The 14,061-nt window shown below is 44.7% G+C and overlaps 1 protein-coding gene across 9 annotated transcripts in view; it reads right to left on the reverse strand.

Moving 5' to 3' along the window:
- Window positions 1-14,061, reverse strand: part of SEC31A (SEC31 homolog A, COPII component) — a 95,796-nt gene that overhangs the window by 45,878 nt on the left and 35,857 nt on the right. For all 9 annotated transcript variants that reach the window (XM_077274762.1, XM_077274770.1, XM_077274737.1 and 6 more), the window contains exons 9-13: window positions 13,612-13,773; window positions 13,253-13,405; window positions 5,672-5,905; window positions 988-1,062; window positions 602-640 (exon numbers count right to left, since the gene is read on the reverse strand). In XM_077274762.1, coding sequence (XP_077130877.1) covers window positions 602-640; window positions 988-1,062; window positions 5,672-5,905; window positions 13,253-13,405; window positions 13,612-13,773 — 663 coding nt within the window. The remainder of the gene's footprint in view (window positions 1-601; window positions 641-987; window positions 1,063-5,671; window positions 5,906-13,252; window positions 13,406-13,611; window positions 13,774-14,061) is intronic.

Genomic DNA, 14,061 nt, shown 5'->3' on the forward strand with positions numbered 1-14,061 from the left:
CTACTGATTCTGCGGCTTCTGCTGACATCACATTGACAGAGCAGCTTCTTCTCATCCACCTTGCTCTGTTGATGGGCCATGACTGCCGATGTCATGCTGATTGACAACCAGCTCCCTGCTGGATAACTGCGGGAAGCAGACTGTCAATCAGCATGACATCGGCAGTCACGCCCCGTTGTCAGAGCAGAGCGGGTGAGAAGAAGAGCTGCTCGGCTGCGAAGGCAGGGAATCGGTGGCAGGAGCAGTGCGTGACCACTCTGAGCCAGCGCTGGATAGGACAGGTTAGCAACTATTTGCCTGTTAGCTTTTTGGCTCAAAGTAAAAAAAAAATGTAGTCCAGTATAAACCCTTTAAGTGAAAAAAATGCTGTCTTTTTACTACCTAATAAGTATGTATAGTATTACAAACACACAAAAAATATACATAAAGATTCAGCTGTCATTTTTCATGTGAATGATATAAACGAATATTTTAGAAAAAAAAAAAATTCTGCAGGGGTTTTAATAATTCACTAGCTGCCATATGTGGATGATGCTTCTGGAATAAAATCGCCGGAATTAGAGAATACATTTAAGATTCACACACCAGTTACCAAACTTACCTGCTCTGTTCCATCCACATGGCTTAAAACAGATGCAATCTGCAAGAAAAGAGAAATATTCCAACTTTACATACACGGACGATCTGCCTAAGAAGACCACCTTGCGGCATGCATCATTTCATTTCTTTCTGACCATTACAGACAATAGTAGAAGAAAATGCCAGGGCCATACTCTAAACAAGAAAACCCAGGGTACGTAGTATATTGCCTGCAGTCAGGGAGACAGACTGTAGGAAAGAGAAAATGAATGACGGAAGCGGGATACTTGTCACCATGAGACCAAAGAAGCATGCAAACACATGGACAATCGTCACCAAGCGGGAGATAGAAGAAATCAATGGAAAATCAGCCTTCCTCCAAAGCAAACGTGTAGGCTACATGGTTACCTTTGCTCCAAGATCTTCCTTTCTGAATCCCAGCAGCTCTAGATACTTGCCCCGGCAATCATCTTCAAAATTGACCTTACAAAAAGAAAGCGGTAAATATAAGTAGCTTTACGTGCCCTTACTGATAATGGCTCACAAACATATCCGTAGATATTGTCACCTCCGTACACTAAGGGTGAATTCACACACTCCACTGCAGATGAAGATTCAGCAGCCATTTACAGTATAGTACATGCGGATGGGAGTTTTAAATCCCCACCTACAGGTAGCCTGAAAACAATGGGAATGGTGAGGGTTTACAGAGTGTGGACTCAGCCTAAACCTGAATTTACCTTTAGCATTATCACTTTTATTTTGTAGCGTTAAATGACCCCTTCCCAAGATGGCCAATTTCCAATTTTTTATTTTTACCTCCCTTTTCCCATAGCCATAACCTTTTAATCTTTTTCCCACATAGACATATGAGGGCATTATTTTTGGGGGAAGAGTTATACCTTTGAATTACACTATTTATTTTACCACATAGTGAACTGGAAAACAGGAGAAAAAAAAATGTCAAGTGCAGTTAAATTGTGAAAAAAACAAAACAACAAAAAACGGTAATTCTGCCACTGTTTTTTTTATAAAAAAAAAATAAATTCCTATATAATGCCTATAAAAGTAAATATGGTGCATCTTTCGTATAGCTGCTTCCCCTTGGACATTCACCCATTTACAATGAATCTCCTGAGTGACTTAGTACCTCTGTTGCATATTCTCCTTTTAAATGTTTTTAATGTGTTTTTGTGACTTAATAAAGGTATTTCTGACTCTACTTATTGGAAGAAAACCTCCTTCTTCTTTGTAGGATATATTATTTTTTGGAAATTGTTTGTACAGTGTACATTGTGAGGTAAAAATGACCTGCAACATGACTCTTCTCATCAGCTGCAATACCAAACTTGTAGAGTTATTTATTGTTATTATTATTTTAGTGGTTGAAAAATTCAAAAATGTAGAAAAAAAAATCTTTTTTGATTGGGTCGCCATCTTCTGAGACCTGCAACGTTTTCATTTTTCAGTCGATGAAGCTGTGTGAGGGCTTATTATTTTGTGGGGCAAGACACTGTTTTGATTGATACCATTTTGGGACGGATATGACATTTTGATCACTTCTTATAGCATTTTTTTGGTATTGACCAAAGTAATGAATTATTTTCCTGCTTACAGTGTTTACCAATTGGGTTCCTTAGTTTTATGTTTCGTTAGATCTGACTTTTCTGAACACAGCGATGTCACATATGTGCATTTTTAAAAATGATGAGCTAATTTGAACTTTTATGCTTTTTACATTTCCTTTATATATTTTGAACAACTTTTCTTTTTTTTCTACTTTCTTTACTTTTTCTGTATTTGTTACTCATCTTCAGGGACTTGAACCTGCGACCATCTGATTGCTTATACTATGTAGGATAAAAATCATCATCTCATTAGAAGCCCGGCAGACCGTGCTTCAGAGGCGCACTGAGCGATGTGTAATAGATTGGTTGACAGCCTATGTTTGCTCTCATCAGTGCAGGGCCTGTTTACACAGGAGGACGCGCTGCTTGTCCTGTTTAGTGTGATCAGCAGCCTATTTATACTGCATGATTACCATTTAACAAATGTTCCCAGGAATGATAGTCGTGCCGTGTAAATGCACCTAAAGACTTCAATAAATGAATGCACATTTTGGAAAGTAAAATGACACAGCAGTCAATAATACTGTACCTGCAAAGATTATTTAAAGGGCACTTGTCATTTTGACATTGCTGCTTGATCTGCAGGCAGGATGTTATAGAGCCGGAAAAATTGATCAGATTGTTAGACATTTTTCTGTTAAAAGTTTAAGTAAAGCTTGTATTTTAGTCATTAAAATCCCTGCTGTTGTATGCATAGGAGTCCGATGAGCGGTTAGAATTAGTTATTGAAAGCTTTTCTTATATCACAGTGCACACAGAGATAGCATGCCAACAGAAGGGATTTCAATGAATGAAATACAAAATTGAGAGCGAAAAAAAAGGAAGGGAAAGCACCAATACAGATTGGACGTGCACACCCGGTGAATAATTTAGTATACGCTTTGATTAACACACCAAAAAATATATATAAAATCATTTAAAAATTACCCATAAAAAGGATCTTCAGCAATGGCAGGGGTGGCAATTGCCATAAACAATTAGAATGGAGAGAATCCAGATGGATCTTCAGTCTCCAATCAGTGGCTCCATCGGGTCTCATTGAGGAGCTGCTGTTTACCGTTTTTTTGGGATAACCTTCTCCTTTGGACCGAGGACTCCGGCCTCTTGAGTAACATGATCTTATTTGTCTTCAGGAGTACTCCTTATATCGTCTTTCTTTCTATTTTATTGAACGCTTATTTTACCAAATTTGCCATAGGCCTAGGCACTGTTGGTTGTTGTACAGTTTCTTACCGTAACATGTTAGTTCTCAGTGTTTGCTCACTTCACAATAAACTCTTGGGTGAGGAATATTCCCTGTCCTCAAAGATTATCGACCATGGCTCTATGGTATGGTATTCACTCTTTTTTGTCATCTCACACTGATACCTCCCTGTTTAGTGTTCCCAAGGTTTAACGCAGGCCAACAACCCTTGCCTGATCGGTCATCTTTATCTTCAATATATATTTGAATTATTTTCTTTGGCAAATGCTGTTGCTCTACTTTTGTGTCCTCCAACCTGGCCGGTGCCCATAATATCGTTGCTGGGAACTTACCCTATAGTCCTATCTGCTATCTTCTGCAAGTATATGGACACATGTTCCCATATGCCACTGGACACATATGCTCTTTTCAGATGCCCCTACTTTGCCCCTGTCATTCGGCTTGAAATATCTAAAATAATATGATGTCCTTTAAAAATAATAATCTTTATTTTTATATAGCGCTAACATATTCCACAGCGCTTTACAGTTTGCACACATTATTGTCGCTGTCCCCGATGGGGCTCACAATCTAAATTCCCTATCAGTATGTCTTTGGAATGTGGGAGGAAACCGGAGTGCCCGGAGGAAACCCACGCAAACACGGAGAACATACAAACTCCTTGCAGATGTTGTCCTTGGTGGGATTTGAACCCAGGACTCCAGCGCTGCAATGCTGCTGTGCTAACCACTGAGACACCGTGCCGTTCTTTAGTTGTATACTTGGTTGTACTATTAATGGTCTTTTTTGACATCTGCCTGTCCCCCATATAGTCATTTAGAATGCAATGAGGATCTTATCTTGTTGCCAATGGCCACTCTGGCATTTCAAATCCTCTTTTATTATGGTTACTTTTACTTTATGTGGTGGTACAAATACTTGTCCTTCACCATCTCAGACTTATACCTTATATTCTGGGCACCACCCATTGATAAACTCTGGTACTTGTTCCTTTGAACATTCATTTGTACATCTTCACGTCTAATGATTATATACACATATCACAAGCACATAATGCAGATACTTGCCCTCAGCTGAACTTGCCTGGCATTGCGCGTGCGCGGTGCTCTCACATGTTTTAGCCACACGATTTTCATCACGTGACCTACACCGTCCAGCTGCCTTACCGTATGACTGTGATTGCTTGGCTCACATTGCTCCCCCACCTCATCACCAGGATGTGGCCATACACACCGGTAATTGCTTTGTTCTGACTGTTTAGTATTTATGCTTCTGCGCTCCTGCCTTCGTTACCATTTTTCCATCTTCTGGTCATGCTTGTGTCAGTCTGATACCTGTCACCCCTTGGCTCTCACAGGTATTTTGGCCCAGTATGTATTGACATATCGGTCATGGTCCTTCACTGTATTGTTTGCACATTTTTATATGTCTTGTCCTATGAGCCTATTACGGTCTGTACAGTTCTTAGGACTGCTTGCTTACCCTTGGGGACACCCAGGTTTGCATATTGCTCCTTCGCTCCTCACACATGGTTGCTCATGTGGGAGCCATTGTAGTCTTCATTTGATTAGGTGACATTCTAGTGTGCGTCTTTTCAGATTTCGCCTCATAAATTCTATATTGTTTTGTGGCATGTATTCATATAGACATCTTGCAGAGCACACTCATATTTAGCATGTAGAAGGACCTGTATTAGTGATGAGCGAATATACTCTTTACTCGAGATTTCCCCAGCATGCTCGGGTGTCCTCCGAGTATTTTTTAGTGCTCGGAGATTTCGTTTTCATCCCCGCAGTCATCTGTTAGCCAGCATAGGTACATGTGGGGGTTGCCTGGTTGCGATTACAGGGGTGCGATTTGGCACTTTTTATGTGTAATTTGTAAATGATTTTATATACATTTTTTGGTGTGTTAATAAATCGTATACTCATTTAATCACATCCAATCTGTATTAGTGCGTTCCCCTCCTTTTTTTGGCTCTCAGTTTAGTACATGCCATACAGGACATAGCACCTTTTTGTATTATTACTACTTCCACATGCGTGCTATGTGGTGTACGCTATCCTTACATATGTTACCTTGTTTAATAAAATACAAGTTATACTGAATCTTTCCAACAAACGTATTCATCATTATGCTCAGTGTCTCCATCTCTATACCATGTCCACAGATCAGGATGCACTACAATGTGACAGCTTCCCTTTTAAGGATGAAGACCATGAAATGCAATGATAGGACAAATAGGAGATCATACACTAACCTTCAGGAAGGACCAGACATTTTTATCAAAGTCATTCTTCGCATCATCAATTTTTTTCTGGCAGTACTCAAGGAATGCCCCTGTGCTGACCACATCTTGAAGTTTATTGGAGCGGATCAGGAACTCTTCCTCAGTGACCACTTGACTGACATACACATGAAACCGCTCAGCTTGTGGATGCTGTTGGGTTGGTTGAGTTTTCTCAGCACCAAATGTAACCAGTTTCCCTCCAAACTGTAAAATAACAAAAGAACCTTTAGAAAATACTATAGTTCACCTACAAAAGTTATGAGCATCAGAGGTTCATACTTATGGAAGTCTAGGATCTGATTCCACCAAATGATATTAGCTTGGTGATCCCAGTTGATGGAGCTCTGATAAATACTAAACAACTAGCATAGTCCCATTAAAATTTATCTCATGGAACTTAAATGGTGTTACCAAGATTGAAAGATATCCCTTATACATCGAATACTGGTTGCTGGAGGCCCAGGCGCTGTAACCCCCACTGATTCGGAGACAGGGGCTCTGCAGAACACAGTCCGAATAACGCAAAGGTGAGGTATGTGGAACTTCAGTCATTGAGTATAGTAATGCTGGAAACAGCATAGGGCTGTACTCTGCTTTCTCCGGCAGTACCATAGAGGTGCACATGCTCAGCCTCTGCTCCCTTCACACGGTATCTACAGTGCCATATTCCATGGATAGGATGGAAGAACTTTCAATTTTCATAATAACTTTTTAATTCTTAGGGAGGTGTGGAAAAATGATGCAAATTAATAACGCTTTAAAAACAGAAGTTTTACAGGGCATCTGTCAGTAGGATCAACCCTCCTAAGCCATCTATATGAGCATGTAGATCAAAGGAAGCTGGACAGAATGATACCTTGATGTCTGCAATCTGATGACTTATTCCAGAGAAATCCATGTTTTTCTTATATGTAAATGAGCTTTCCAGGCTATGGGGCGAACACTGTTCTGTATGAGAATCTGCTTCTAGAGCTTACCGTATTTTTCAGACTATAAGGCGTACCTAGGTTTTAGAGGAGGAAATTAATAAAAAAAATTGAAGCAAAAAAAATGTGATCAATTCTGTACTTAACCCCTTCATGACCTTGGGATTTTTCGTTTTTCCGTGTTCGTTTTTCACTCCCCTCCTTCCCAGAGCCATAACCTTTTTATTTTTCCGTCAATTTGGCCATGTGAGGGCTTATTTTTTGCAGGACGAGTTGTACTTTTGAACGACATCATTGGTTTTAGCATGTCATGTACTAGAAAACGGGAAAAAAATTCCAAGTGCGGTGAAATTGCAAAAGAAGTACAGTCCCACACTTGTTTTTTGTTTGGCTTTTTTGGTAGGTTCATTAAACGCTAAAACTGACCTGACGTTATGATTCTCCAGGTCAGTACGAGTTCATTGACACCTAACATGACTAGGTTATTTTTTACCTAAGTGGTGAAAAAAAATTCCAAACTTTGCTAAAAAAAAAAAAAAAATTGCGCCATTTTCCAATACTCGTAGCGTCTCCATTTTTCATGATCTGGGGTCGGTTGAAGGCTTATTTTTTGCGTGCCGAGATGACGTTTTTAATGATAGTATTTTGGTGCAGATACGTTCTTTTGATCGCCCGTTATTGCATTTTAATGCAATGTCACAGCGACCAAAAAAACGTAATTCTGGCGTTTCGAATTTTTTTCTCGCTACGCTGTTTAGCGATCAGGTTAATGCTTTTTTTTATTGATAGATCGGGCGATTCTGAACGCGGCGATACCAAATATGTGTAGATTTGATTTTTTTTTTTTTTATTGATTTATTTTGATTGGAGCGAAAGGGGGGTGATTTAAACTTTTATATTTTTTTTTATTTTTTTCACTTTTTTTTTTTTTTTACTTTTGCCATGCTTCAATAGCCTCCATGGGAGGCTAGAAGCAGGCACAGCACGATCGGCTCTGCTACATAGCAGCGATCTGATGTTCGCTGCTATGTAGCAGAAAATCAGGTGTGCTGTGAGCGCCGACCACAGGGTGGCGCTCACAGCTGCCGGGGATCAGTAACCATAGAGGTCTCAAGGACCTCTATGGTTACAATACTGAAGCATCGCCGACCTCCGATAATCTGATGGGGGTCGGCGATGCCGTCATTTCCGGCCGCGGTAGTTAAATGCCGCTGTCTGCGTTTGACAGCGGCATTTAACTAGTTAATAGGTGCGGGCAGATCGCGATTCTGCCCGCGCCTATTATGGGCACATGTCAGCTGTTCAAAACAGCTGACATGTCCCGGCTTTGATGCGGGCTCACCGCCGGAGCCCGCATCAAAGAAGGGCTTCTGACCTCGGACGTACTATCCCGTCCGAGGTCAGAAAGGGGTTAATATCCCTTATCCTGGTATATATGGTCCCCTCATCCCCATCCTGATACACATGGCACCCTCCTCCCTATCCTGGTACCCATGGGCCCCCTCATCCCTATCCTGGTATGCATGGCACCTCATCCCTATCCTGGCAGGAATGATCGCCCTCATCCCTATCCTGGTATGCATGGCCCCCATCTCACCCAAATATGCATGGCCCCATCCCTATGCTGGTATGCAAGGCCCCCCATCTCGTCCTAATGTGCATGGCCCCGATCTCGTCGTAATGTGCATGGTCCCATCCCTATGCTGGTATGCATGGATCCCTCAGCCCTATCCTGGTATGCATGGCTTCCTCATCCCCATCCTGGTGTGCATGGCCCCCTCATCCCTATCCTGGTGTGCATGGCCCCCTCATCCCCATCCTGGTGTGCATGGCCCCCTCATCCCTATCCTGGTGTGCATGGCCCCCTCATCCCTATCCTGGTGTGCATGGCCCCCTCATCCCTATCCTGGTGTGCATGGCCCCCTCATCCCCATCCTGGTGTGCATGGCCCCCTCATCCCCATCCTGGTGTGCATGGCCCCCTCATCCCTATCCAGGTGTGCATGGCCCCCTCATCCCTATCCAGGTGTGCATGGCCCCCTCATCCCTATCCTGGTGTGCATGGCCCCCTCATCCCCATCCTGGTGTGCATGGCCCCCTCATCCCTATCCAGGTGTGCATGGCCCCCTCATCCCTATCCAGGTGTGCATGGCCCCCTCATCCCTATCCAGGTGTGCATGGCCCCCTCATCCCTATCCTGGTGTGCATGGCCCCCTCATCCCTATCCTGGTGTGCATGGCCCCCTCATCCCTATCCTGGTGTGCATGGCCCCCTCATCCCTATCCAGGTGTGCATGGCCCCCTCATCCCTATCCAGGTGTGCATGGCCCCCTCATCCCTATCCTGGTGTGCATGGCCCCCTCATCCCTATCCTGGTGTGCATGGCCCCCTCATCCCTATCCTGTTATACATGGCCCCCTCATCCCTTTCCTGGTGTGCATGGTCCCCTCATCCCTATCCTGGTGTGCATGGCCCCCTCATCCCTATCCTGGTGTGCATGGCCCCCTCATCCCTATCCTGGTATGCATGGCCCCCTCATCCCTATCCTGGTATGCATGGCCCCCTCATCCCTATCCTGGTATGCACGGCCTCCTCATCCCTATCCTGGTGTGCATGGCCCCCTCATCCCTATCATGGTGTGCACGGCCTCCTCATCCCTATCCTGGTGTGCATGGCCCCCTCATCCCTATCCTGGTATGCATGGCCCCCTCATCCCTATCCTGGTGTGCATGGCCCCCTCATCCCTATCCTGGTGTGCATGGCCCCCTCATCCCTATCCTGGTATACATGGCCCCCTCATCCCTATCATGGTGTGCACGGCCTCCTCATCCCTATCCTGGTGTGCACGGCCCCCTCATCCCTATCCTGGTATGCATGGCCCCCTCATCCCTATCCTGGTGTGCATGGCCCCCTCATCCCTATCCTGGTGTGCATTGTCCCCTCATCCCTATCCTGGTGTGCATGGCCCCCTCATCCCTATCCTGGTGTGCATGGCCCCCTCATCCCTATCCTGGTATGCATGGCCCCCTCATCCCTATCCTGGTATGCATGGCCCCCTCATCCCTATCCTGGTGTGCATGGCCCCCTCATCCCTATCCTGGTGTGCATGGCCCCCTCATCCCTATCCTGGTGTGCATGGCCCCCTCATCCCTATCCTGGTGTGCATTGTCCCCTCATCCCTATCCTGGTGTGCATTGTCCCCTCATCCCTATCCTGGTGTGCATTGTCCCCTCATCCCTATCCTGGTGTGCATTGTCCCCTCATCCCTATCCTGGTGTGCATGGCCCCCTCATCCCTATCCTGGTATGCATGGCCCCCTCATCCCTATCCTGGTGTGCATGGCCCCCTCATCCCTATCCTGGTGTGCATGGCCCCCTCATCCCTATCCTGGTGTGCATGGCCCCCTCATCCCTATCCTGGTGTGCATTGTCCCCTCATCCCTATCCTGGTGTGCATGGCCCCCTCATCCCTATCCTGGTGTGCATGGCCCCCTCATCCCTATCCTGGTGTGCATTGTCCCCTCATCCCTATCCTGGTGTGCATGGCCCCCTCATCCCTATCCTGGTATGCATGGCCCCCTCATCCCTATCCTGGTGTGCATTGTCCCCTCATCCCTATCCTGGTGTGCATGGCCCCCTCATCCCTATCCTGGTGTGCATGGCCCCCTCATCCCTATCCTGGTGTGCATGGCCCCCTCATCCCTATCCTGGTGTGCATGGCCCCCTCATCCCTATCCTGGTGTGCATGGCCCCCTCATCCCTATCCTGGTATGCACGGCCTCCTCATCCCTATCCTGGTGTGCATGGCCCCCTCATCCCTATCCTGGTGTGCATGGCCCCCTCATCCCTATCCTGTTATACATGGCCCCCTCATCCCTATCCTGGTGTGCATGGCCCCCTCATCCCTATCCTGGTGTGCATGGCCCCCTCATCCCTATCCTGGTATGCACGGCCTCCTCATCCCTATCCTGGTGTGCATGGCCCCCTCATCCCTATCCTGGTATGCATGGCCCCCTCATCCCTATCCTGGTATACATGGCCCCCTCATCCCTATCCTGGTATACATGGCCCCCTCATCCCTATCATGGTGTGCACGGCCTCCTCATCCCTATCCTGGTGTGCACGGCCCCCTCATCCCTATCCTGGTGTGCACGGCCCCCTCATCCCTATCCTGGTGTGCATGGCCCCCTCATCCCTATCCTGGTATTCATGGCCCCCTCATCCCTATCCTGGTATGCATGGCCCCCTCATCCCTATCCTGGTGTGCATGGCCCCCTCATCCCTATCCTGGTATACATGGCCCCCTCATCCCTATCCTGGTATACATGGCCCCCTCATCCCTATCATGGTGTGCACGGCCTCCTCATCCCTATCCTGGTGTGCATGGCCCCCTCATTCCTATCCTGGTATGCATGGCCCTCTCATCCCTATCCTGGTATACATTGTCCCCTCATCCCTATCCTGGTATGCATGGCCCCCTCATCCCTATCCTGGTATACATTGTCCCCTCATCCCTATCCTGGTATGCACGGCCTCCTCATCCCTATCCTGGTGTGCATGGCCCCCTCATCCCTATCCTGGTGTGCATGGCCCCCTCATCCCTATCCTGGTGTGCATGGCCCCCTCATCCCTATCCTGGTGTGCATTGTCCCCTCATCCCTAGATAGATTGTCGATTATGGTAATATAGCCAAAAAAATAAATTTCTCACCAATCAGTAAACAGTAAAAAGTGTATCAATCACAGTCAAACGGTAGATACAAGAAAGAGTTAATTACAAAAGTGCAATGTGCAGTCAACCGATTAAATCATTAGGCAAAAAAGTAAGTAATGCTGGAGTATAGCTCAAGTGTGTACTGCAGAAGAGGCAATATATATCTTGCAAAATTTGCTATTAGATGATTCAATGTCCCAAGTCTGCAGACAAACCTAGAGGTATCATTACAATATTGTACATGAACAGCTAGCTCACAAAAGCATTATGGTGCTCTGGGACGAGGTATCCTAAAGAGCAGGAAATAATCGCAACTATGCAGTTCAAGGTGTGCGATAAAGTGGTGTTTCTAGGGCTGCAATACAGCAGAGCTATGAGAGCTACAGCTGCTAACGGGTTTGTTTTGAGACCAAGTTCAGTTCTCCGGTTCTGCATTAGTTACATGTCTCACACTGGTAACTCCCCCTTTTATTTAAAATGCGCTCTGCAGGCAAATTCTCATGCAGATTAGTGTTGGTCCATAGTCCTTAACAGCACATTTACATATTAGAAAAATGTGGATTTCTCTGGAATACGAGATTAGATTGCAGATATTAAGATATTTTATTCAGTCCCTATGATCTAAATACAGACGGCTTAGGAAGGTTGAGCCAACTGACACATTACCTTTATTAGCTAATTTTTATCAATTAACAAAATGCAAAGTGAATGAACAAAAGAGGTACACTTGTACAAAGAACATGATTTTGTAGGATTATAGGCACGTGTAGGAGTAACCGATTATACCAAACAGGTGATAACGATAAAGACGGATTTAGTCACCCCATTTATCATGCAACATGATAATGTCTGTAGTTTACTTGGCAAAATCCTGCTGAAAGGTTCACGTTCAAGCTGGGAGAAGAGCAGCCAAACTCTGCTACAGAGGTGAGATTGTGGAAGACTATTTCACAGGTCATCACACACCATGGTAAGACTGAGCGCAGCATCAAGATATAAGGTAGTTATACTGCATCATCAAGGTCTCCCCAGCAAAGATTTCAAAACAAAACCAAGTAGACTGTGCTTTCACAATGCGCAATGTAGGTGCAGTGCTCAGCTAAGGACACTATGGTTCACACTAGGCGTTTCTGCTGTGTTTTCTATGCTAATTTTCAACTGCATTTTACAGAACCAGCAAAGTCTATGAGATTTCAGAAATCTCAAGCACGCACACTGTTTTTTTTTGTCATCAGTATTTTGTGCTTTACATGGGTTTTTCGACATAGAGCATGTCACTTCTATCAGCGTTTTTCATCTACTGACTTGAATGGGTGGTGAAAAAAAAGCACAAAAAATGTGCCAAAATGCAGGTATCAGGTTTTGCAGCGTTTTTTGCGCCAAAACCTGATTCTATGGTATAGGACTTTTTTTTCAACCCTAAACTTTATCAACATGTAAAAGAGACAAATCTAGGCTGTCAAAACAGACCCAAAAATGCTACAAAAACGCTGCAAAAATACAAGGAAAACCTGCTTTTTTTCTGCAGCTTCTTTCCTGCCAAGAGATCAGGTTTTGCTGCAGAAAAAAAAAAACCACCTAGTGGAAACTTGCCCTTAGAGCAGCAGATGAAAGACAAATCATGCTTGCTTACCTTTGACATTGCAAGATATCCAGCAGGGCCATCAGCTCACAACTAGCTGCTGCACCCAGTGGGGCCCAGCAACTAAGGTACCTTCTGTCCTAAGCTGTCCACTTTTATTTTTGCAGAATTTTTTTCAACACCTGCCTACAACTTTTGTGCAGTACTGACTGTCTACAAGTCGACAGAGCAGCAGTTGGAAGCCTTACTAGATAAAGATAAAGCACTAAAACTTTAATCACTAAAGTGTCTTCCAAAAATTGACTGCATTTGTGGCAGACGGCAAACACTTACAGAAAATGAAGCTCCGACTGGTCTTCGTAACCACTTGGGCGGCTTTTTCAATGGCTGAACACTGCTCTGCTGGGTGGTCGGTTGAGGAAGCTGCAAAGGAGGAAGGGGCTGTCCAGTGCCAAATGGATCCAAGTTCCCAAAAGAGGAAGATAGCTGCACAGGAAATAACCCAAAACCAAATGCGGTACAGTTACATTTACTAAATGAAACCTTCCACAAGAAATGGGCATGGAAATAACTTTATGGACGTATTATCGAGAGGTGATAATTTAAGACAAATATTTACATAGCTTACACCATTTTAAATATCAGAAATGTAATATCTTTTCTTTATAAAGACTAAAAGGGGTACAATTTACCTTATCCACCTGCTTCTGATTCAGATTGTCATTGCTTCCACCCATTATGGAATAAATGCTGATCCTTCCATCGAAGGAAGCAGCAGAAAGCACTGCTGGATTCCGCGGGCACCACTGGATATCAAAGCACCACTGGGTGTTTGTCGGCAGCTCATATAAAACCTAAGAACGGGGGGAAAAAAGAAGGTTATGCCAATGACAATGCACCTACACAAGACTAAACTATATTTCCCGCTGGTCTGGCTGCTTAGATGCACAAATGGTGCCTACATTGCTTCCTCGCTATTAGGACATCTACCTACACCAGGGTAATTCTACCTTAAACCTAGCGATAATCTGATCTGAGAATAGGATGGGGGCAATTTCAACTCCCATACTGAATGCAAAAAAGCACTTTGATAGCGTCGACCATAGCGCCAATATGTCTTTTTAATTTTTGTTGTTTCATGT

The sequence above is a fragment of the Ranitomeya variabilis genome, chromosome 1, assembly GCF_051348905.1.
Source record: "Ranitomeya variabilis isolate aRanVar5 chromosome 1, aRanVar5.hap1, whole genome shotgun sequence".
Lineage (NCBI taxonomy): Eukaryota > Metazoa > Chordata > Amphibia > Anura > Dendrobatidae > Ranitomeya > Ranitomeya variabilis.